The 23,733-nt window shown below is 34.5% G+C and overlaps 1 protein-coding gene across 9 annotated transcripts; it reads left to right on the forward strand.

Annotated features, from left to right (window-relative positions):
* Positions 1–15,441: 15,441 nt before the first annotated feature.
* On the forward strand, positions 15,442–23,172 carry LOC122276173 (long chain base biosynthesis protein 1). 9 transcript variants are annotated; one of them, XM_043085733.1, is made up of 15 exons: positions 15,644–16,100; positions 16,349–16,430; positions 16,514–16,579; positions 16,674–16,768; positions 17,175–17,278; positions 17,868–17,959; positions 18,399–18,492; positions 18,588–18,660; positions 18,779–18,911; positions 20,464–20,638; positions 21,227–21,367; positions 21,455–21,550; positions 21,826–21,967; positions 22,470–22,597; positions 22,683–23,172. In XM_043085733.1, exons 5-15 carry the CDS (start codon positions 17,222–17,224, stop codon positions 22,851–22,853), a joined length of 1,302 nt encoding a protein of 433 aa, XP_042941667.1. In that variant the 5' UTR covers positions 15,644–16,100; positions 16,349–16,430; positions 16,514–16,579; positions 16,674–16,768; positions 17,175–17,221; the 3' UTR covers positions 22,854–23,172. The 9 variants fall into 9 exon arrangements, 8 of the variants coding, with proteins under 8 accessions (XP_042941659.1, XP_042941664.1, XP_042941660.1 ...); XM_043085725.1 differs by lacking the exon at positions 17,175–17,278 and adding an exon at positions 15,442–15,601 and having other exon boundaries at positions 15,935–16,100; positions 16,349–16,579; XM_043085730.1 differs by lacking the exon at positions 17,175–17,278 and adding an exon at positions 15,463–15,601 and having other exon boundaries at positions 15,961–16,100; positions 16,349–16,579.
* Positions 23,173–23,733: the final 561 nt, after the last annotated feature.

The following is a 23,733-nucleotide window of genomic DNA, read 5'->3' on the forward strand; positions in this document are numbered from 1 at the left end:
ATGAGTATCCCCTAACAAATGATTCATGGGAATATATGTGAGCTTATTCAACCATCAAGTGGACCATTTAGATACTTTATGATTTTAATTAATTCATCAAGTTAATGGTCACATGTTTATTTACTTTCCACTAAAAATATTGCATTTGCTAAATTTATTGCCTAAATAATTAAATTACAAGCACAATTATTTGACTATCCAATGAAAACTATTCGATTGGATAATGCAGGTGAATTTACATATCAAGTTTTTGATAACTATTGCATGTCAATAGGAATAGATATTGAACATTCAATTTCTCACACACACACTCAAAATGGTTTAGCTTAATCATTAATCAAAAAGTTTCAAAACTTCCTATTTCTGCCTGGGGACACACTATACTTCATGCTGTATCATTGATTCGGGTTAGACCATCAATATATCACAAATATTCTCCATTACAGCTTGCATTTGGTCAACAACCAAATATTTTTCATTTTCGTATTTTTAAATATACTATATATGTTCCAATTACACCTCTACAATGTACAAGATGAGTCATCAATGTAGACTTGATATATATATTGGGTTTGATTCTACATCTGTTATTAAATATATTGAGCCTCTTACATGGAGTATGTTTAAGGCATGTTTTAAGGATTTTCATTTTGACGAATCCATTTTTCCAATATTAGGTGACGAGAAGTTGGTGCCTGAAGTATGACAGAAAATTACTTGAAAAAATAAAGTCATTTTCCAATTTGATCATCATACAAATGAATTTAAACTAGAGGTTCAAAAAATTATTCATTTGTAAAATATTGCAAATCAATTATATGATGTATTTACTGACACAAAATGTGTGTTAAAATCACATATTCATGTTGTTAATATTCCAGTAAGGATTGTGATCCTTGAAGAACAAGTTGTCAAAACAACAATAGGTAGGTCTAAAACACGCTTGAAGCGTGGACGGCCTATTGGTGCAAAGGAAAAAATTTATCGGAAGAAAAAAATACAAAATGAGTTTGGTACTCCTGAAGAATCCATACCTACAACACAAGTCATAAGAGCAATCGATGCTCCTGAAGAGACTAAATCTCTTGAGAAAGAACTTCCTGAAGAGTTATTTCATGATTGTCTTCTCTTGAAGAGGGACATGTACATGAAAATAACGAAATTTCGATACATTTTATGAGTACTGGAGGAATTTTAGATAGAAATAAAACTGTTGTCTGCAACATATTTTTATATAAGATGGCCATTGACATTACCAGAAGTAATGAAGAAAGTAAGTTAAGAATTGTTAAAGAATGTCGACTTATTAGTGATTGACCAAAATGGAAAGCAGCTATTGAAACTGAATTAAACTCGCTAGCAAAGCGAGAAGTCTTTGAACCTATTGTACAAACACCAAAGGATGTAATGCCTATTGGATATAAATAGGTATTTATACGAAAGCGTAATAAGAGCAATGAAATTGTGCGGTACAAAGCACAAATTGTTGCACAAGATTTCCTGCAGAAACTAGAGATTGATTATGAGGAAATATACTCTCCTGATATGGATACAATCACATTCAGATTTTTTATTCGCTTGATAGTTATAAAAAGATTAGATATGCAGTTGATGGATGCGGTCATTGCATATTTATATGGATCATTGGATCATGACATATATATGAAAATTCCTAAAGGATATAAAATATCTGAACCTTCTAATTTGAGTATATCCAAAAATATGTATTATATCAAGTTTAAAAAATCTTTATATGAGTTAAAGCAATTCAGACCCCTGTGGTATAAATGCCTTAACGAATATATATTGAAAGAATGATTTGAGAATAATCTAATATGCCCATATGTTTTTATTAAAAAATCAGACTCCAGATTTGTTATTATTGCGGTTTATGTTGATAATCTAAATCTTGTTGAAACTCCTGAAGAGATCATAAGAACTGCTACATATTTAAAGAATGAATTTGAAATGAAAGATCTTAATAAAACGAAATATTATCTAAGCCTGCAACTCGAGCATTTGCCAAACGAAATTTTCAATCATTAGTCAACGTATATAAAGAAAGTCTTTAAACACTTTTATATGGACATATTTCATCCCCTGAGTACTCTAATGGTTATTCAATTACTTGATGTGCAGAAAAATCCATTTCATCCTTGTGAAGACGATGAAGAAATTCGTGGTCCTGAAATACATTATCTCAATGCAATTGGAGCCTTGATATATTTTTGCAAATTGCATTTGGCCTGATATTGCATTTTTAGTTAATCTACTTGCAAGATATAGTTCCACAATAACTCGAAAATATTGGAATGACATTAAACATGTCCTTCATTACCTCTGAGATACAGTCGATATAAGATTATTTTATCAATATGAATCAAGTCCACAATTAGTTGGATATGCGAATGTAGGTTATCTTTAAGATTCACACAGATGTAGATCTCAACCTGTATATATCTTTACTTATGAAAATTCTACTATATCATGAAGATCTGTCAAGCAAATACTATTTACCACATCTTCAAATCACTCGAAGATCATTGCAATTCATGAGATAAGTCGAGAACGTATTTGGCTAAGATCAATAATTCAACATATTTAAGAAAAGTGTGGTCTTCCTGTGATCAATGATAGCCCAACAATTTTATATAAAAATAATGCTCCTTGTATTACTCAAATCATAGGAGGATATATCAATGTGACACAACTAAATATATTTTATCTAAATTCTTTTATACCCATAAACTTCTGAAGAAATGTGAAATTGATGTCAAGTATATACAATCAAGTGATAATCTGGCAGATTTATTTACTAAGACATTACCAACTGCAATATTTAAGAAGATTGTGTAGAAGATTGGAATGCGAAAACTTAAAAATCTATTATCATGCACTTTTCAGAGGGAGTAAATATCTTGAAGACTTATACTGATTGTACTCTTTTTTATTCGCTAAGTTTTTATCCAATTGGGTTTTCCTTTACAAGATTTTAATGAGGCAATTCTAAAACACTTGGCGGTACACATGAATACCGTACTCTTTTTTCTTCGACATTGATTTTTTTTCCACTAAGTTTTTCCTTAGTAAAGTTTTAACGATGTATATTCTTTATAGGTGGTCATCTAAGATAGAGTGTTGCAACTGACTCATATGTGAACGACAGCTTTTAGCCATCAAACCGACTTAAGATATACATAAACCTTCTTTGTACTCCTATATATATGAGCATTATTCACTTGTACAAAATTAAGTTTTTAGTAATGAATAACAACGTTTTCTCTTATAATATCATTTTACTTTTAATTTTATAACACATTTTTATTTTTTTAGTCAATTTCTATTTTTATTAACTGAATGGTTTCTAACAACAAAAATTATAGTCAACATCTTGTCTGCCTATCACACACCACACACCACACACCTGATGTGGCGAACCTGGCTCATCGTTCATGTCACAGTCTGCCTTTCTCCTTCACCCCTCACTCTCCCTTCTCTACGAAGAAACTCTTCTCCCTCACCCAGACGAAGCCCTAAGCCCACCCCCCCAAAACTCCCCCTTCTTTGTGCATCGCCCGTCCCCTCACCCAGATGAGAAGCCTGAAGCCCCCCCTCCCAAAAAAAAAAAAAAAAACTCTCCCTTCTTTGCGAATACCACTTCGAATATGTTGTTTGGTGTTCAACAAGAGGAGGCTATTTTTTCCTCTTTAAGAGAAAATCCCCTTTCAGTCTTCGACTTGTGGTGTTCAACAAGGGCTCCTTCTTTGCATTGTACTGTTATCTGTGAAGCTTGAAGCTACACTCACTCTCCCTTCTCTATGAAGCCTTCCACCCTCAGCCAATCCCTTCAATCTTTAACCCTGAAATCCTAGAAGAGCCCAACCCCATCTCCCTCACCCCCTTTAAACCTCTCTCTCTCTCTCTCTCTCTCTCTCTCTCTCTCTCTCTCACATCGAGGCCTGTAAGGATCTCGTGGTAACACGTATTTGGTTGAATTTTTTTGTTGTTTTTTGTTTAATTTTGTTGCACTTATACACTGATTTAGTTTAATTTTGTTGCTCTTATACACTGAGTTGGTTGAATTTTGTTGCTCTTATTCACTGAGTTGGTTTAATTGTTATTGTTATATATACATTGATTTAATTGAATTTTGTTGTTCTCATACATTAATTTAATTAATTTCGCTCATCACGTTATTTCAAGCATTACCAAGTAAATTAATATCAGCATAAGAAATCCTCAACATACCCATAACACTTATCATGCCACTGCAACATGATAACAACCAAACCAAGCATGCATTTCTCTCACTCAATAAAAGGCTCAAATTGAGATCTCAATCAATAAAAGGCTTAATTGATTGGCACTAAGTTGGAGTTAGGTCTTGATTATCATGCGTTAGATTAAAATCAAGACAAACATTAATTTTAATATTGTCACGAAAATTGTAAATTTAAGTTACCCAAACAAAGTCCTATTTGACAAATTTTCATTAAAATATATTTTTCATATGCATCAAGGATCTCACTTTAATGCAAATTGCATATTACAATTAAATCAAAATTTTCAAAATTTTCTTTAGAGAATGTTTAAGATGAACTAATATTGGGCACATTGATGTATTTATATTACGATTAAGGTATTAGGATTTTGCACATTGAGTTTAACTGAAAATTTTCACAAAAAAATATATAGAAGTATAATTCCTCGTGAATTGAAAATGTCTCCAAGATGTATGGAGGTAAAAGGGATATATAAATCACAAGTTTAATGAAATCATCTATTTATTTAACTACTCAACAGTCAACATTCTTCACTCATGAAGCAACATTTTGCAGATTAATGAAAGCAAACGTCTCTTTCTTTTCACCTTCTCGCAAATTAATGAAAGCAATATACAGCAGCTAGCTAGATACGAGATATGGAAATAGAAACATAAAAACATACTAGACATGGGATGCTAGGAAACAGAAATGGAATGGAAAGAAAGAGAAAAAAACACAAATCCTTCTTTTGGAATATACCACTGTTGGCGGCCACAAATGATGCCATTAGGAAGATGAGCATGAGAAGCAACACCGCATACTGTGTGACGAAGCTGTATGGAAGAGAACCGAGCTGGGAGAGAGGAGAATGCAAGGAGGGGGGACAGGGTGGGGAGGGGGGAGAATGCCAGAATTTTGATTTACTGCAAATGGTAAAACTCATGTTTGATTTTTAAAAAAATACATATACGTAAGTGGAGTGTGGAGATTGTGCTATATGTGAGGTTGTATAGCGTAACTCTCCTAATAAATTATCTTTCTTCGACGCATGAATATCCATTTATAGTCTCATTTTTTTTATTGAATGATTAACCAAAAAAAAAAGTATGTAAATAAAATATTTTGTCATAACTTCTCAACAATTTTAATCGAGTTATATCTGTCCTGATAATTTATTTCTTTAGATAATGAATTATTCTATTATTAAAATCACATCACTCATTTAATTTAAATGATAAGATTTAATTTATAAATTTTAAAATTTAAAATTTATCTTTTAAATTAAATTATTCCATATAAATACTTTATTAGACGTGTTATATATATTAGCTTGAGAATAAATTATTATTATTATTTTAAACAGTAAAAATTAATTCAAGGTCAAGCAGCATAATCGGATAAAAAAAATATGATAATATAGTGTATTATTAACTTTTTATTGTTATTATATTATTATTTTTTTAATTTGAAAATCTTATTTTATTGTTATTATAATATAGCTGTGCCGCCTAGTTTTTTTTTTCATATTTTTTTAATATAATTAAATATTTTAAAAAAATAAAAAAATATATATTAATACACTTAAAAATCATTTCTTTAATTATTAAATTAGAAAAATAAAATAAAATTTTTGTCTAGCAGTACATTGTAACAATACAAGTTAGAGACTCACCAGCTTTTTCCTTTAAAATATCAATAAGTCTAGGGAGCAGCCACTGTCTGGCTGCATCCATAGAAGCCATTACATGTAGACCGGTCACTAACAACGAACTTGGTTCTGCTCTCAGTCACACACCCCCTTCTCTCAATCCCTACCCTCTCGAATTCGAAACAAACCCTCAATCAAAACCATACATCTCTCGAGATTGAAACGAAGACCATAATCCCTACCCTTGTATCTCCTTAATCAGCTCGCTTTACTTTTTCTTCACTGTGAATCCCCCAAGTTCAAGGGAACCGTCGTCTCTATTTTTTGTTTGTGAATCACGAAGTGGCGCTGACGAATCTGCTTCTCTGGGAAGTGCAAAGCTTATGTTTGATTTCGATACATTTTTCTTCTCATTCTCTATGATTCTCTCAACCCCCTCATGTGCATTGTGATTTCGAGATCCCTTCATTTGATTACATTGTGATTTCCCACCTGATGTGATTTCCCCATCTCAATCCCGTGACGTTGTGAGTCCAGAACTACGAAACTACGTCCAGAGATCTTCGTGAGAGGTAATCTTCTTAAAACTTTTTGGAAAACCATTGTTGTTCTGTAATTCTATGGTTTAGGCATACAATCGTTGTTTTCTTTGTGTTTACTCTATTTGTGTTTATATCTAGGGTTTAGGTATATTAGCTGTAAATTAGTGATATTAGCTTGAAATTAAGATTGAACAAGTTTACAAAAAATAAAGAACATCGGAAATATGTAATAAACCCATTTGTAATGGGTAATGTGATGTAGTGTTGTAATAAGGAAACTGATGAAATATAAATGAAGGATTCTATTATGAAGGAAAATAATACACAGAATGTGTTTGATAAAATTTCTCAAGTGTCATATGTATGTTGGAAGGAAAGGCTTCGAGGGCTTCCAACCTCCATTATATCAAATCAAGCTTTTACAGATTTTCCAGAATAATCCTTTCCCTTTATGTGATTCTCCTCTTATAATGCTCATTGCTTTCCCATAACAACCTATAATGGAATGGAGCAAAATATAAAATGACCTAGAAGGTTTCATATAAAAATGACAAACAACTAAAATGTAAAAAAAAAGTAAACTCTAAAACACTAATAAAACCCTTAGCTTTGACACTTTACAAAAGAATTTAGGATCAGAATGTGGATGGTGGTATATCTTAGACTATGTTATCCTTATAGAAATTTATCAAGAGCAATAAGATTTTAACTGAATTTAAAAGACTAGGGCTTGTGCATGGGCTACAATTATCTTTCATTCGTATAGTTTATCATTAGCCAAGCATGAGAGGATTGGAACTGATTCCCCCATCATGGTCTATTTAATATTTTCAATTCACTTTTTCTGCTTTCCTTTGGCTCTACCTAATAAAAATCAAACTCATGTGTCCTAGAGCAACTAATTTTCTAGAAACTTTGGCATATTCAAATCATCAAAAGCATCCATGTAAAAAGATCAAGATTCTTTTTCCAAATAGCAAGCACCTTCAAGTTTAGTTGTAAAGGGGCGTGCATCCAATAAGATTAAATGGTTATGGATTACATCTTTGTTGAAGGCATTAATTGAAGGGGAATTTTGGAACACATAAGAACCATCAGAACTGTGGGTAGGGTGCTGGTTTTGGAATGCCAAGAAATGACACTGTATTTGTATTGGTATCGGTATTTGTATTGTATTGTTATAAAATTTTAGGCATAGAGGAAAAGGTGGATCCGGGATAGGGAAACCTTATATATTGAATTGGGGCAATACATATTCCTTAGAATGAGGCAGCTTCACTAGTAGTCGACCCAATTTGTTACAATTGATGATATTCAATAGTAACTGTTGACATTCTTAACTCTTTTGTATGCTATGAAATTGGCCTATTTACTAATCTGAACCCATGTGCAGTTTTTTCAGAATCACGAATGGCATCTACATAATCATCATTGTCTGTAATTGATGATTTTGTCTTGAAAACACTAACTTGTTGGTGTGGTTCGAAAGCACCACTAAAGACGTCGCACACTTCTAAAAATCCTGAAAGGAAATTTTTAGCCAGCCCAAATTATAACACGGTAAAGCAACTTATCATGTTAATTAGCAAATTGAGTTTCATTTCCCAAAATATGCTTTATCATTTAAAATGTTATTATTGTGCGCAGGGAGAAGTGAGGAAATGTGAATTTTTCGTTTGGGCGAATATACTTTACTTGCTAGAGGAGAACATTCGTTTCCGAGAGAGTAAAGTTTGGAAGCTGTGGAATGACGTATTGGTGCGTGAGAATGAAGTTTGTAAAAAGCAATATGACATTCGTAAAAAGCAATATGAAGTTTGTAAAAAGGAAGATAAAGTACGAAAGTAAGAGACAACTCTTCGAGGGGAAAAACATAAATTATTGTGTTTGTATTGGGTTGTCATTTTTGTAATTATTTTGGCTTGATTTGGATAACTTGTATGTAAATAGCAAACTGGGACATTGTCTTCTTAGTATGGGAATCCAAACTTTTGGAGCTTAGTAGTTTTTTGCAATAGGAGCTGTAAACTGTGAACAAAAGTATGCAAATACTTTGTCTAAATTTATCTTCTCTTTAGAAACTGAATAATTCTTTTCTTCTTCTTTTTCCTCATTGAAGCTTAACAAATAACATATCACATAATGACTGTGACTAACATTTAAAGTGAACGGATACCAAGTGCAAAACAGGATCAACAAAAACATTTAAAATTTCAGTTTAATAAAACTTGGATAAATACATTTAACGAGACATATTTGCCTCAAGTATCATGTGTCTTAAAATCACAACAATTACTCTGTATAACAACCCAAAATGTTTATCCTCTTTAAGCTAGATTCTCCAGTAAGAGACACCATCTACTACAAAAGTATGATTGTAGCCACCACAAATCTAGCAACCAACAAAGCTCTGAATAAACCCTGCATTTCTGGCACAAAAATAATAATAATAATAATAATAATAATAATAATAATAATAATGGCCATCATTTCCCTAGTCAACCTGCAAGGTAAATCCTATCAATATACCCACAAGAAGAACAAGATGATAATTTCATCACCAATTGTTCCGGAATGATATATAATATAATATTGATAATTTAAGATCCCACCAACGACCATATTTTTTTCAGTGAAGAATAGAAATGCACTAAAATATATTTGATATAAGAAAAATCTTGGTGTTGTAATCAATGTATTGGGTGACTTCTTGTAGCCATGACATAAGTGTTGTAGTCAATGTATTGGGTGAAGAGGAAGGCCGAATTAACTTAATAGACAAAACAAATAAATATAAAAATTAGGATTGAATTAACTTCCTGCCGCCGTGCAAAGTTAATGTTTAAAAAAGAATAATACCTGATGGAAGTGAATCATAAAAGGATTAGGGTTGTTGTGATGCCAACTAGGAGCTTCAAAAAATGTTTTATGCTCAACACCATGGAGTTATAAACAATGCATCAATATGGTCACCCATCTAAAAGAAAACAACTATAATTAGAAACGAAGACTGAAGTACGCTTTTTCTTTAACTACATTTACATCATTTTGTTATACATGGTTTTCATTTATTTAAATTACATTGTTAACCTCATTGCCCTGTGGGGTTGATTGTGTAAGAATGGAATTTTGTGTCCCAACACCAACCCCATCAGCAAATTGGTGTTGTTGAGATCTTGCGGTGTTACCCAATTGTGTTTCATCTACCAAGATTTTCCTGCAAGTTTAAGTTTTAAAACAAAAATAGAAAAATATTAGAATTATAATATTAAGTATTAACAGTGCAAATTTCTAAAACTATTACCGGTTTCTTTCTCTTTGTTGCCACATTTTCCACGGGTGGCATCTTCCTCTTACTTGGGGGTCTCCTTTTCTCTCAAACCATGTTGGGGCTTAACACTTTCTTACCCTTATCCAAGACCTCATTTGGTTTGGCCCTCGTTTATTCGAATGTCGACTCCTATGTTGAACCTTCACATTTTGTATCAAATTCATTAACAACACGTAGGAATGCACTGACTTTTTCATTATCTGAGGATATTTTGGTTGCTAATTGCGAACATCTTTTAACTATAAGCTCATAATTTCGTGCATTTGATCTATCCCACTGGTCATCGTAACTACTTCTGATTAATGTGTATCTCCTTTTTAAGTCCTTTCTCCAATGATCCAAGACCTAATGATTTGACAACACATTAATCTTTTTCAACTGACAAACTCTAAGGGCATGCCTACATAGAATATCCCACGTCTCAAACAGTGCACAAGTGAATTTGACCTCCATCTCTTCCTCATTATAGTAAATTGAGTATTGGGCCGTTTTGATGTGGTCATTAATAGATATTTTATCCAAGACATTGGATTTTAAAATGCACTATTCTGTGCTTACCAACCAACAATTACAATACATTAGGCCCAACAACTCTCTTTGGACTTTTTTGAACTTTGCATTTGTATATAACTTTTGAAACTATTCCTCGATGTTGAAATGGGACACACAGGGAATAGTTTGATTGTTAAAATTGAAATCCACAATTATTTCTACCTTGACCTTTTTTATAAGAGCATTATCAAATTGGTCTATAAATTCCTTTAACATTGTTCCGAAATGGATATACTCGTCGAAAAATGCATTCATGCTTTCAGACCTTTGGGTCGTACTCATACCAGCCAAAAATACATTCTCTAAGTAAGCTGGAACCCAGAAAGACCTTTTCTCGTATAACGATCAAAGCCAATTATTGCCTTTTAGATCATACTTTGCAAGTACTTGACCCCAACTCATCTCAAATTCTGTGGTGGTCTGTGAGTCATATAATGCAGTCTGAAGGTCAATCTTCAACCCTGCATTGAATTTGGCATGAGATCCTAACTTTTCTGAAAGTTTACGCATTATAGGCCATAAACAATATTTGTGGCGAGTTTCGGGAAATACAATGGCAATAACACTCTTCATTGCTCGATCTTGGTATGTTATGGTGACTTTGGGCGCCCAATCATTTATGCAATCCAACCACTCTCAGAACAACCACACAAAAGTATGTGTATTCTCTCTTGAAAGTAATCCCGCACCTAATAGTATGGATTGCCCCCGATGGTTAATACCAACGAATGGAGCAAAATGCATCCCATACCTAGTTGTTAGGTACGTTGTGTCAAAAGTTACAACGTCCCCGAAATACTTATAGGATGCTCGACTTCGTGTATCAGCCCAAAACACATTCTGTACCCTTCTCTCATCATCCACGTCTATGTTAGAAACTAAGCCATCATTTTGATCTCTCATTCGTTTGAAATATTGATTAAGTGCTTTGCCACCTCCTTTACTCAACCTTAAATGTCTAGTTTTGTTAATGAAATTTTGACAATCTTTCTCTTGAAATTGGAGATTCTTAAAACCCCCCGCATCAACGACAAGAGAATAATAATTCTTATTCATTTGTATACTAGCTTTATCATTCAGCTCAAGAATCCATTGACTATATTCATCTAGATACTTATGAGATCGTAAAATTCTTGTCTTCTTGGTGCTCATAGTTATGTGGTTGTACACATTTTCAACAGTGGTGAAAACCCACTTATCATTCTTGTTCAATGTCGCATTTACCTTCTCTTTACGATCTGTTTTAGTTGTTGGCTATGGCTTTGAGATATTACTACCCTTAGGTTGGTACTTCCCGCTACGAGAACAACCAATGCTCACATACATAGGCCTCCAATCATCATCTCTTCTAGTCCTAAATGTTCGTACCCCAAAACCTTTTTACTTGGCATATTGGTTATAGTAGATCATAACCTCTGTCGCACTGTCAAATTCCATACCAGATCTTGGTGCTTCAACTTATACGTTATAATCTGGGACAACGATGTTACCCTCTAAATTTTCATTTAGGTTGAAGAATATTTCTAAGAAGGAAAACATATGGATGGATTAACATAAAAACAATAATAGCGTAAAATCCAGGCAAACAAAACTGTAATACCATCGGCGTCATAAAAACTTTCATCCGTCATCCTAAATGGACTTCCAAGATTTTGTTCAAATTTTGCATTAGTTGGAACAGTTGACGCCGAGGGCGCTTCTTGCCTCAATTCCTCTAGATTACTTGGGGTGGAGGGTAAGGCACATAAGGTGGCATATGATTAAACAAGTACGTTGTTAGGAAAAATGGAATGACTCTAAAAAAATTAACATGTAAATGTCTGTAATTTAAAAATTCAAATAAATATGCCTGAAATGAATCATCAAATAGGCTAAAGTCTACCGGATTATTTGGCGGAGGGTCAGGCATATTTACATCAAACAAAAGGATTCTGTAATTATGCAATTAGTTAGATTCGTAATTATGTAATTCAAATCTAAAAAGGGGTTATTCTCATTTCATAAAGCAAAATAATTTCTATAGTCATTTGTGTATCTTAAATAACACTTTCTAGTATTTGACAACACACCTTTGAATAAATGTTGCATTAAGATATATGTTGGCATGATGCATATTTGAATATAAAAGAAATAACATTTTTTTAACAGAGCCCATTGAAAAATTCTTCAAAAAAGTAGGTCTGATTTCACAAGGACATTAGAAAATACAAAAAAGTGGCATAATGTGGGATACAAAATTTCAAATTAAAGCTTCCATGTGACTCGATGTAACTGTGTTGGGATTGCATTTGGCTCTATGTGCAGTGTTGGGGTTGAATGTGGCTAGATTAAAGTCTTGAGCTAATTATAATACTTTAGATTTCAATTAGAGGGCGGGGTCTACATCTCTTTTATTACTTAAAATGGACATGCGTCGGGCTGATACTCTTGTGAGTGGTAATTAGTGTGGGCAATGAAGCTGAGTTGGATCATACACATAACATTAATTTACCAATTAAGATCTTTTCAAACTTTTGGTGAGTTAGAACCTTTACACAGCTATTATCTATCCACGACTTGTGTGGATTTTGGGGACACAATTATCAAGTGGACAATTGGATGCTGAGAAGAAAAAAAAAAATAAAGGGTAAGGGTTGACAATTGATCTTTTTTTTTTTATCATTTATAAAAAAAATAATATTTGAAAGTCAAACAAAAATAAAATATTTCAAAACAACATGTGAATAAAATATCTATGAAAACAAGAATGAAGACAAAGAAAAAATTTTATATGATTGATTATAGTTAGAAGCAAGGAAATGTAAAGAAAATATCTGAGAACAAACAAAATCAGGTTTAGTTAATTAATTGATCTGTTTGGTTTCAGAGAAAAAGTGAGGCTTCATGACAATATTATGTTTTACTATTGCGGTTTCAATATCCATATCTCAACTCAGAAAATGGAAAGTTTCCTAGAAACAGAAAGAAAAAATCAATATATCATCTCTATGCTCGTTAGCTGAAAAAGTAAAAAGGACCCAAAAGAAGACAAAAAAAGAAGTTATATGCTTATCTAAATATGCTATCGTGCTTTTCAAACCAAAAACCATATCTACCAAAATCAATCAAACTAAAAGTTCTTACTCTATCCGAGGTTGCTTTTCCTTTTCTTTATCTTTCTAACTGTACGTTTGTATTAAACAAACAGAAAATTGACCTGAATCATTCTTAGGACTATTCAACCTTGCTTACATTTGTTTTGATATGATGGCATATCAGAAACAAGAAGAATGGTGTTAAGTATTGGAAGAAGTCCTTGAGGAAAATGACCTTAGGAGAAAAAATAACCTAGACTCCTATTACTAAATTGCATGATTATGGGTCAACATGACTCACTTAATTAGCTTACTAATTTTTGTTTGATTCTTTATAGTAATCTGCATAAACTTAAGATGCTTTCCAAATCCAAGAAAAACCTACACACCGACAAATGAAACAAAAGTTGTGGAAATAAATTCTATTTCAAAGCATGACACTTGTTTTGGCTCTTTCTTAAATATCCTACCAAGAAATATATTTTACAGTATGAAAGTAACATTCAGGGAAATCCATTCTATTTCAAAGCATTAAACTTGCTTCAGCATTTCTTCGTAAGTCCTCTTGCTTGCATATTTTACAATTTGCATAAAGTAGCCTTCAAATGAAAACATACTCTGTATTTTTTCTCCATGCCCTAATTATGCCGTAATATCTATCTCACAAAACCCTAAATTCACCTATCTCAATACAACAAGAAGAACGTCCAGTATGGAAGGAAAAATGGACATTCAAATGTTACCACAAAAGCTGAGAAGGGGCGGCAACGAAACAGAGCTCCACCGGAGCATTGTCTTTGGCCTTCAAATCAGAGTTACTCCATTCAACAGGCTCACGGGGAGCGGTAGTGCTAGCCACATGGAGGAGCTTCCCACGATCGTTGAGGAGAGACGGCGTCACCGAGTGCCGTTGGGTACAACGTCGCTGGCATGGGTTGCTATCAAGGGAGGAGGGTAGGTCTTTCGCGGGATGTTTCGAATGGGAGTAAAGGTTGAAAACCGACTTTCAAATCTTGCCCAAAATGTGCGTTTTGGGTGTTAAAAAAAAAAACAGATACAACCACATAGTGAGTGTCCTGTGTATGTTGTTACAATGGCTGTTTGTAGCCTTAGTCTTAAAATATACAAAGAGAAAAACTCAAGGCCGGTCAAGTGACTATTTCTTTTTGACACCAACCAATAAAATTTGGCAAGTGACTATTTCTTTTTGACACCAACCAATAAAATTTGGCCACATAGAGGTGCATGCTCCAAACACCTATACTCACACGCAGAGAATCAGAGAAACTCGCATGCATTCCTTCCTTCCTCGCCATTCCTTCCATCCTTCCACAAGTAGATCTAAAATTGGGCAGCCCTTGTGCAGACCCCCCTCCCTGGCGCAAACCCTCCCCGCGTGTAAATGGCCACAATGGAAATACCGATTCAAAGGCTAGTAATCCAATCATGGAACACCATGAACATTTATTTGCTTCCATGTACCGTATCCATCTATCTATCTCGGAGAACTAGCAGGTCGATGGACTTGAAAGACATACATACAAGAGAAGATGCGGAAAGGATTTAGAGCACATACTCCAGAAAACGAGAGTATTTCATACTAGTGCGAGGGTGTTGGAGCAGAATCTATGAAAACTTTATGAGAATTCTAGTTAAAGATGTTATCGTCGAGCATTGAATGGAGATGAAATGACCATACAAAAGACTATTCGCAGGTTGAATGGCGGATTTCACATGATTAGAACCTCAAATAACGTGCTTTGGAAAAAAATTAAAAGAAAAAATCAGGCTCCTTATGACAGTGACCCAAGGAGCTGTGGTTGAGACTTCTCCATTTGTCATAAAAATTGAAATCGTATCACGACAACTTGGAGGTAGAAGAAGATTCATTTTATTCACTTTTGCCGAGAAACGGATGGATAAGGGGAGAGTGAGGGAGCAGGACGTGGTCACCAAAGATTCAAAGAAATTGTTTTTATCATCTGTACGAGGGTACAGATAGAAATATGTAGAGATACCTGTGTGGCAGCCTTTGATTGGCTGGTGTAAAATCCACTTCCCCCCGACCGGCTCCAAGTGCTAACCATATACAAAGGGGAGATTACGAACTTTTTGTTGTATAGTATATAAGATTACTTGGCCAGCCAAATTCCAAAGTCCATTGTCGCCCACCGATTTCTTTCGCCAAGGTCAATCTTGAACCTCATCGTTGGTGATTTCTTTCTTCCTTCTGCATTTTCTTTTCCCCCTTTTTTATTTCTTTAGATTTCCGTCTTTTCTTTTTGGGTTTATTTTGGATCAACTCATGGATTATAATCTCTATCTCTGTTTTTTTTACCTATTCGTGTTTGGGAGGCTCCCAATTTCATTTCTTTTAATATTATTGCCGATTCTGTAAAAACTAGGGTTCTCATCTCTGTTTTGAATCAGAGTTTTAAAATTAATTTTCTTCGAAGTTTTGCTAGTTTTTGACTTCAAAATCCAATCCCTTGACTTCAATTCGTCTAGTTTTGTGTGCTCAGGTATTCAATAATTTTCTTATTATCAGCTCCGATCTCAATCCGGGTGTCTGTATGAGCTATCAATCTCTCTTATGATCCAAGTTAGGCGATTAGGCGAATGAACTCTTGTCGATTTGCAGCTCCTCTCTTTAGATTTTCTCCTCTAATCGATCCTGGTCTGGTCCAGGTATTTCATTTTGCTCTTTCTTGGAGACCACTTCGATGATATAAGATATCATTCTCTACCTTTAAACAGGGTTTACTTATATATGTATGTAAATCGATTCAATTTTAGCTATCAGACACCTGTAGCATCGGACGTTTGTTCTATCATAGTACTTCACATTTTTTTTCGTGGATAATCGTATTTTTATGTTGATTCTGTAATGGTTTTCACTACCATAACAACGGGACAGTAACAATTACTACATGCAGGATCCAGATCTCTAAGCCTTTTATTGCTGCGACGAGTCTCAAGAGATTGTAGTTACAGGAAAGGAATGTCCTCGTCTATGATGTGAGTGTTTTTTGAAGACTATCTGAATTGAGATATCGAGACTATGGCATCTGCTGTTCTGAAAATAGTGAATACTACTTTAGATTGGGTGACTTTGGCTTTAGATGCTCCTTCTGCGCGAGCTGTTGTTTTTGGAGTACATATCGGCGGTAAGTTCAGAAGTCTCAAAAGCTAACCATGTCTTTGCCACCTTCTGGATCCTAGTAATTTGGCTAACAGATTTTATTGTTCTTATGGTTAAAGGGCATCTATTTGTGGAAGTTCTTCTTTTGGTTGTCATCCTTTTCCTGCTTTCCCTGAAAAGTTACAAGCCCCCGAAAAGGCCTTTAACCAAGAAGGTTTGTGGGACAATTTTAATCCATACTTTTTGTGTTGACCGAGAGGATGCTCTTATTGATTTATCTTGACTTGAACTGTTTTAGTATTTCTATAACATGGTCAAGTTGAGATGAGGAGTGTTGGCAAGATATGATACGACTAGCATATACATATCGAATTCAAATAATATTCCTTTTGTTTGACACTTGGCCGATCACGCTCTGCAGAACAAAATTTTTGATAATCAAACTGCACGCATAATTTTGAATGTTCGAAATTTTATATGGGTTGAATCTGGGATGATATTTAAATTATGAAATCAAGGTGAAAGTTGAATCTATAGGATATCACGAATTTGTCACCATGTTCTATATGTCTATTTGCATGTCTCTAATTTTTGTGCTTGCTTAAATCTGTTTCATCCAGGGACCGAAGGCCCCAATTTTGTTGATTCAATTTTGCCAAAGTAAAAAATGAGTTGTTCACCGAAAATTATGGATTTGGGCCTGTTAAAGTTCGAGCATATTAAGGTGTGGTTTGGTTTCACAAACCTTTCAAACCATCTCATCTCAACATTCAAAGACCATTCAAACACAAACATTTTTCAATTTCAAATTTTCAACATTTTAATATATTTGTTACAACTTTTACAAATTTCCAAACAAAACACAAAAAATAATTCAACTTTTTCAAATCCTAAAATAAAAATAATATTAAAAAATTATATTCTAATCCCTCTTTTAACTTTATAATCTTTTTTATTTAACTTTTTCTCTCTCATTTATCAAAACCTCATAAAAATCTTAACTCAAATAATTTCACTACTATTCACAAATTATTTCACTACTATTCACAGATTTCTCATCTCATCTCATCTCATCTATGTAACCAAATGAGGCGTAAATGTAAACCCCTTCAATGACAGAGCTTATGAAGTTTGGTTGTCCTAACTACCATACTCTAGCTGCATTCCTGGTTTCATAAAAGTTGCATCTGGTTATTTTAATTAACTGTATTTGGAACAAAATTATGAATAGTTGTATATCAACCTACAAGAATTTTTATACTTCATTGTGGTATTTCACCAAAACTAAAGAAAACTTTGCCTGATGTTTGTAGGAAATAGATGAGCTATGTGATGAATGGGTCCCAGAATCCCTCATTCCTCCTCTTACAGAAGAGATGCAGAGGGAACCTCCAATGTTAGAAAGGTGAAATAGTTGTAATATCCGTGTAGAGGATTTCATAGATTCCTGTCAGAATGACACTTTTACCTATGTTCTTTTCTTCCCCACTTTTAGTTTGTAAAAAAAAAAAAAAATCTTCAATTTATTTGTTTCATTCTTGTTTTCTTCTTTAAAGTAAGTTTTCTTCCCCAATACTACATATTTTCTTCTTCTCTTTCTTCTCATGTTGCCCTAGCTCTTTGCGTACATGGAGTTATTGTTACTGCCTGTGTTTTCCTAATCAATTTATACTTATAATTTTTGTCTTGGGTATATCATTACATAAACGAATAATTTTTGTTTATGGAATTTATTATCTTTCATAAGTTGAATATTAGATTTCTGAATAAGAACTGAAAAGTGTTTTGGTAAAAAGCCTCAAGGCATTGCTGCTCCTGAGTTGCATTTTTTGTTTCTCTGGCAGTGCTGCAGGGCCGCATGCAATAATCAATGGCAAAGAAGTTGTCAATTTTGCTTCAGCAAATTATCTTGGATTGATAGGACATGAGAAATTGCTTGTGAGATGCAGTTCCCATTATTTATTTATTTATTTGTTTGTGCTGTGATAATTTCTATGTTTTTATGGTGGATTTATGATCATATTCTATCTCAGGAGTCATGTTCCTCTGCATTGGAGAAATACGGTGTTGGTTCTTGTGGTCCTCGTGGATTCTATGGAACAATTGGTAAGCTTTAATTTGGATCTAATTTTCATATGAATCGGATTGGAGGTTCTGCACCCAGATTTTCACAGGGAAAATAGTTTTCTTTTGACATTTTTTTTTTATTCTTCCCTCTTACCAGATGTACACCTTGACTGTGAGGCCAGAATAGCAAAATTTTTGGGAACTCCTGATTCAATTCTCTATTCCTATGGACTGTCCACCGTGTTCAGTGCAATTCCAGCTTTTTGCAAAAGGGGAGATATCATTGTAGTGTGAGTATGCATAATCTCAACTATGTAATTCCTCCTGAATCCATTTCCCTATGCGTATATATTCATGGTAGAAGAAATTAGTGATATTGTATGTTGAAACCAATTCTAAGAGGTAAATCATGTTTGCTATTTTTTTTTTGGGGGGGGGGGGGGGACACTTACAAAGAAAGGGTGGCACCAATGGGGTGATGATAAGATGCTTTTCTTTGTGGCGGCAGCGAGACAAAGGTCCCGATTATATTGGGGTGACTTGAGAGGTGGTGAAGATGCTATTTATGGATATAGATCCCCTAGAGTTCTTGCGTAAACTCTAGGGCCTAGAGTGCGTGAGTTGTAGACACATAAACTGGGTTCCACAACATTAATTGAACATTTAATTCTGCCAGAGAAATTTATTTCCACAACCATAAATACTGTGGGGGCTCACTTTATATGTCTATCTCCCTCCTACTCTAAGCCCAAAATTTCGGGTAGAAACTCTAGGGCACTTAAATCCCTATTTATGTCATGTGTGTTGTAGACCATAGCAGTGACTAGTAGTGGTATTGGGGTGACAATGGTGTTAATGTGAAGTTGGGGTGTAAATAAAATAAACAATATGCCCAAGTTTTTCTTCTCATGTGGAAGTGAAAGTTTACTTCCGAACTACTGAGCTTTTAAAACAATTTTTTTTCGTCTTCTCTCTTCTTCCTCTAACCAAATATACTCAAACAGGGGTGCCGTTACGTCCCTCAGGCCCCACAAAAAAATCATTCCCTTCTTTTGTTTTTATCTCCTCTTGTCTCCCTCCATCCAAATAAACCCGAGCAATGTTTAGCTTCCTGTCCCCATCCCTACAACCGGAAATGATAGTGTAGTTAATGAGTTAAAATTATCATTGCGAGCACAAAAGAATTTCCTCAAAAAGTATTACAAATGTGATGATGGATTGGGCTTGCTTATTTTCTGATAAAAGAATATTATTCTAACTTATAACCTGTCTTAATTGCCCACCTTAGCTGCCAATTTGCAGCACTGCTCACTGCGATTGAGACGGCTCCTTGCTTGAAACCAAATCAAGATTTAAGAAAAGCAGGGAGTTAAAGCGTCTTTCTTGGGAAATCAACTACGATGCTAAGGGAAGTAGTTCGAATCAAGGGAAGACTAAAGGGAGGGCATTATGATGCCATCCTTGTAGAGGGAGTTTCTGGTTGGGGTTGGGGTTGGGGTTGGGGAGGTGTGTTTTGTTCCCATTCGGGCTTGGTGTATTTTGGATAGATTTCTAATTTTCACGGGCTTATTGGTCATTAGGGCTCTCTAGTATGGGCTAGGTGTTTCTATACGCCCAGCGTACTTGTTTACTCCTATTGATATTATTGATATTAATATATATAATATTTTTACTCATAAAAAAAAAAAAATTGCCCACCTTAGCTGTTCGTGACAGTTATCCTGGTGCCTTTCATATTGTGGGCATACATTGGGAGTTTTTACTGTTAAAATAGCCTGCACCAGATTTCTGGCGTCTATCTGTTTCTTTATTTTAAGGTGGTTCTATTTGTTCCTGTTTCAGGGATGAAGGAGTCCACTGGGGAATACAAAATGGCCTTCATCTCTCTAGAAGCACAATTGTGTATTTCAAGCACAATGATATGGAATCTCTAAGGAGTACTCTTGAGAAAATCACTGCAGAGAATAAGCGGGCTAAGAAATTGCGGCGCTACATTGTTGTTGAAGCTGTGTACCAGGTAGATTTTTGTGCACTATTCATATAAATATTTTACCTTTGTATCTTTTATGTGTGTTAGGATGATTTCACGTTTAATCTTTGGTGAATATTTTACACGTTAACTCTATTTATGTCCTATGACTTTGTGAGCAAACATAGAAGATGCCTTGAAGTATTCACTTTTATGTAGCATGTTGCTGATGTTGGTTTCTCCCTTTATTGCTAGTATTAAGTTCTGGCAGTAGAAGGTAGATGGGCAATAAATGGAAGGGTACGGTTTTAAAAGTTCCAATCTTTCTTATTGGAATGTTTGCCTTTTTTCTCCAGTTCTTTTGAGATTTGAAGGAACATAATATTTATGCTAATAGTATAAATGCTTCTAGTTCATTAATTTATTCCTCAAGGGAGAGGGTTGAACTGTTGGAGTCAATTGTAATTTTAAATGGACTTTTTATACACTACTTTGCCTGAAATATGGTCATCACTCTCAAAAGTTGCCCTGTCAATGGTATCATTGTCAATGTGTTGCTTGCTATTCTACCTTGCTATATGCCCTGCTTTTTCTTCTCCTTTGGCTGACTTTATATGCTGATTACAAACTTCCCAGAATTCTGGCCAAATAGCTCCCTTAGATGAGATCATTAGATTGAAGGAGAAATATCGCTTCCGCGTTTTATTGGATGAGAGCAACTCATTTGGTGCACTTGGCAGTTCTGGAAGGGGTCTCACCGAGTACTATGGGGTTCCGGTATGTTCGAAAACTTAACTGGCCCCGGTTTTTCTTCTTTAAAAATCGACCCATTTCTGTTGGCTTTATGGTGGTGTGATATTGCAGATTGAGAAGATAGATATTGTCACTGCTGCCATGGGACATGCATTAGCCACAGAAGGAGGATTTTGCACCGGAAGTGCTAGAGTCATTGATCATCAAGTATGCAAAATAATAATTTATAAGAATGACCATGTAAATGAAGTATTTTATTGGTTGGTCGGAAGTCTTAACCAGGCAAAAATAGTATCAATATTTTAGTAGGTGATGATGCCTGTTATGAAGTAAAGATGGTAACACCCATTTTCTAAATGGTGCTGATGATGCCTAACATTTCAGCCTATACTACTATTTTTTAACGGTAGTGCTTGTTTTATAGTAAAGATTATGACACTCATTTGAATGCTAATGTCTCAGTCTATGCTAATTTTTTGCAGCGATTGAGCAGTTCTGCATATGTTTTTTCTGCTTCTTTGCCCCCATATCTTGCGAGTGCAGCAATAACTGCCATTGATGTCCTGGAGGAAAATCCTGATCTGATAAAGAAACTGAAGGAAAACATTGCCCGTTTATGGAAAGGTTGGTTCTATTTCACTGCTAAGCAAGATTGAATACATTTTTAGAGAATAAATGGTGCTGAAGGACTTTAATGCATGACACCTGTACCTCCTATTATTTTTTATGATAGCATAGGTACATGAAACAACCATTGATAAGGCATTACGTGTGGAGTGAAAGAGCTTTGTGGGACATGATATCATTATTATATGGGATTCCGCTCAGTCTCTTTGGCTATTTGTAGGTTGGATGGCTGTAGGTAATTTGTGTGGATGTAGCAATCAATTGGAGCTTTTAAAATGTCTGCTCAGTTTAGATATATGCCTTAAAACTTATAAAAAAAAAAGATATATGCCTGAAATACATGCAATTGCATCAACCAGTAGTAATTATCAAATCTATTGAAAGCCAAATTATTGTGCTCATTTTCTCCTAATACTTTCCACCCCAAAGTCTACCAATATATGTGTGTGTGTGTGATTCCTTGACACTTTTTAGCTCTAAATGTAGTTGGTGACTGCAGGATTGTCAGATATACCAGGCCTCTCAATAGCAAGTAATGCAGAATCGCCCATTGTTTTTCTCAAGCTAGAGAAGTCAACAGGTTCCATTAAAAATGACCTAACTCTTCTCGAAGAGATTGCCGATCGTGTAAGTTAATAGTTATCTGGTTTCTATTCACGATTTGGCCAATTATTATTCTTTTGTTTTCATTGCATAATTGTTGTGTTCACAGGTGTTGAAGGAAGATTCAGTATTTGTGGTGGCTTCCAAAAGATCGACGCTTGATAAATGTCGTTTAGCTGTGGGAATCAGATTGTTTGTTTCTGCTGGCCATTCAGAATCCGATCTGCAGAAGGCATCTGGATCATTGAAAAGAGTTGCAGCACAGGTGCTGAAGAGTTAAAATTGGGTTGTGCATGAATCTCTTTCTCTGTGCGTGTGTGCGTGTGAACCTGCTGGACCTTTTCAGGGTTTTTAGACACCTTCATTTGTTAGACAATTTTGTAATGTAGGCTAAGGCCTGTGGCATTGATAATTTATGTTCTACTTCTTGCTTGATTATTTAGATTGGCAGATTTTTTGCATTTTAACCTGCGAGTATGGTTAATATAGACTCTGTTCTTACATCGATTTTTATTCTTGTTGTTAGTGGGTTAAGAATAGGGATGTACTGTGGACAACTTTTGGATGTTACAAATGTAAAGATTTTATTCATTCTTCCAGATCTCTCATGCATCTTCTCTTAATAAAATGCTTGTAATGCTATGCTGTGGAAGCATTTTGAAAAGGTTATAGTTGGGACTATCTTACCATTACGTGAATGCTTTAACACTTCAATTATGAGCTCAAGTTGGGCTAGATGATGACAATTGAACTCTTTTACTTTCTGTGTTTGGATGGCCTCTTTCTTGGCAAAAATTCCTTGTGTAATCAACCTCGAGTTCTTACCACCCCTTTATTAGGCTATAATGAGTTATTTCTGAAGTTCCTTTGAATGACCAATCTATATATAGGAAGCTTCCCGTATTTGCAAATTTACGTTTTCCTTTAACAGTTTCAAAATCCGTTTCTGGGTGTTTCATATTGGGAAATTATTTTGTAAATTTCAGTGGAGAAAATTACTTTTATAGACTCAATATATAACATATAAATAATGCTATTTGAAAGTCTTTAGGTCATTCATCATTTATATGATATAATTTAATTTGTAAGATTTAAATTTTAAAACTTATTCATAACATATATAGCTTCACCAATGGTAATACAATGTCAGACAGAACTGG

This window comes from Carya illinoinensis, chromosome 9, assembly GCF_018687715.1.
Source record: "Carya illinoinensis cultivar Pawnee chromosome 9, C.illinoinensisPawnee_v1, whole genome shotgun sequence".
Classification (NCBI taxonomy): Eukaryota; Viridiplantae; Streptophyta; class Magnoliopsida; order Fagales; family Juglandaceae; genus Carya; species Carya illinoinensis.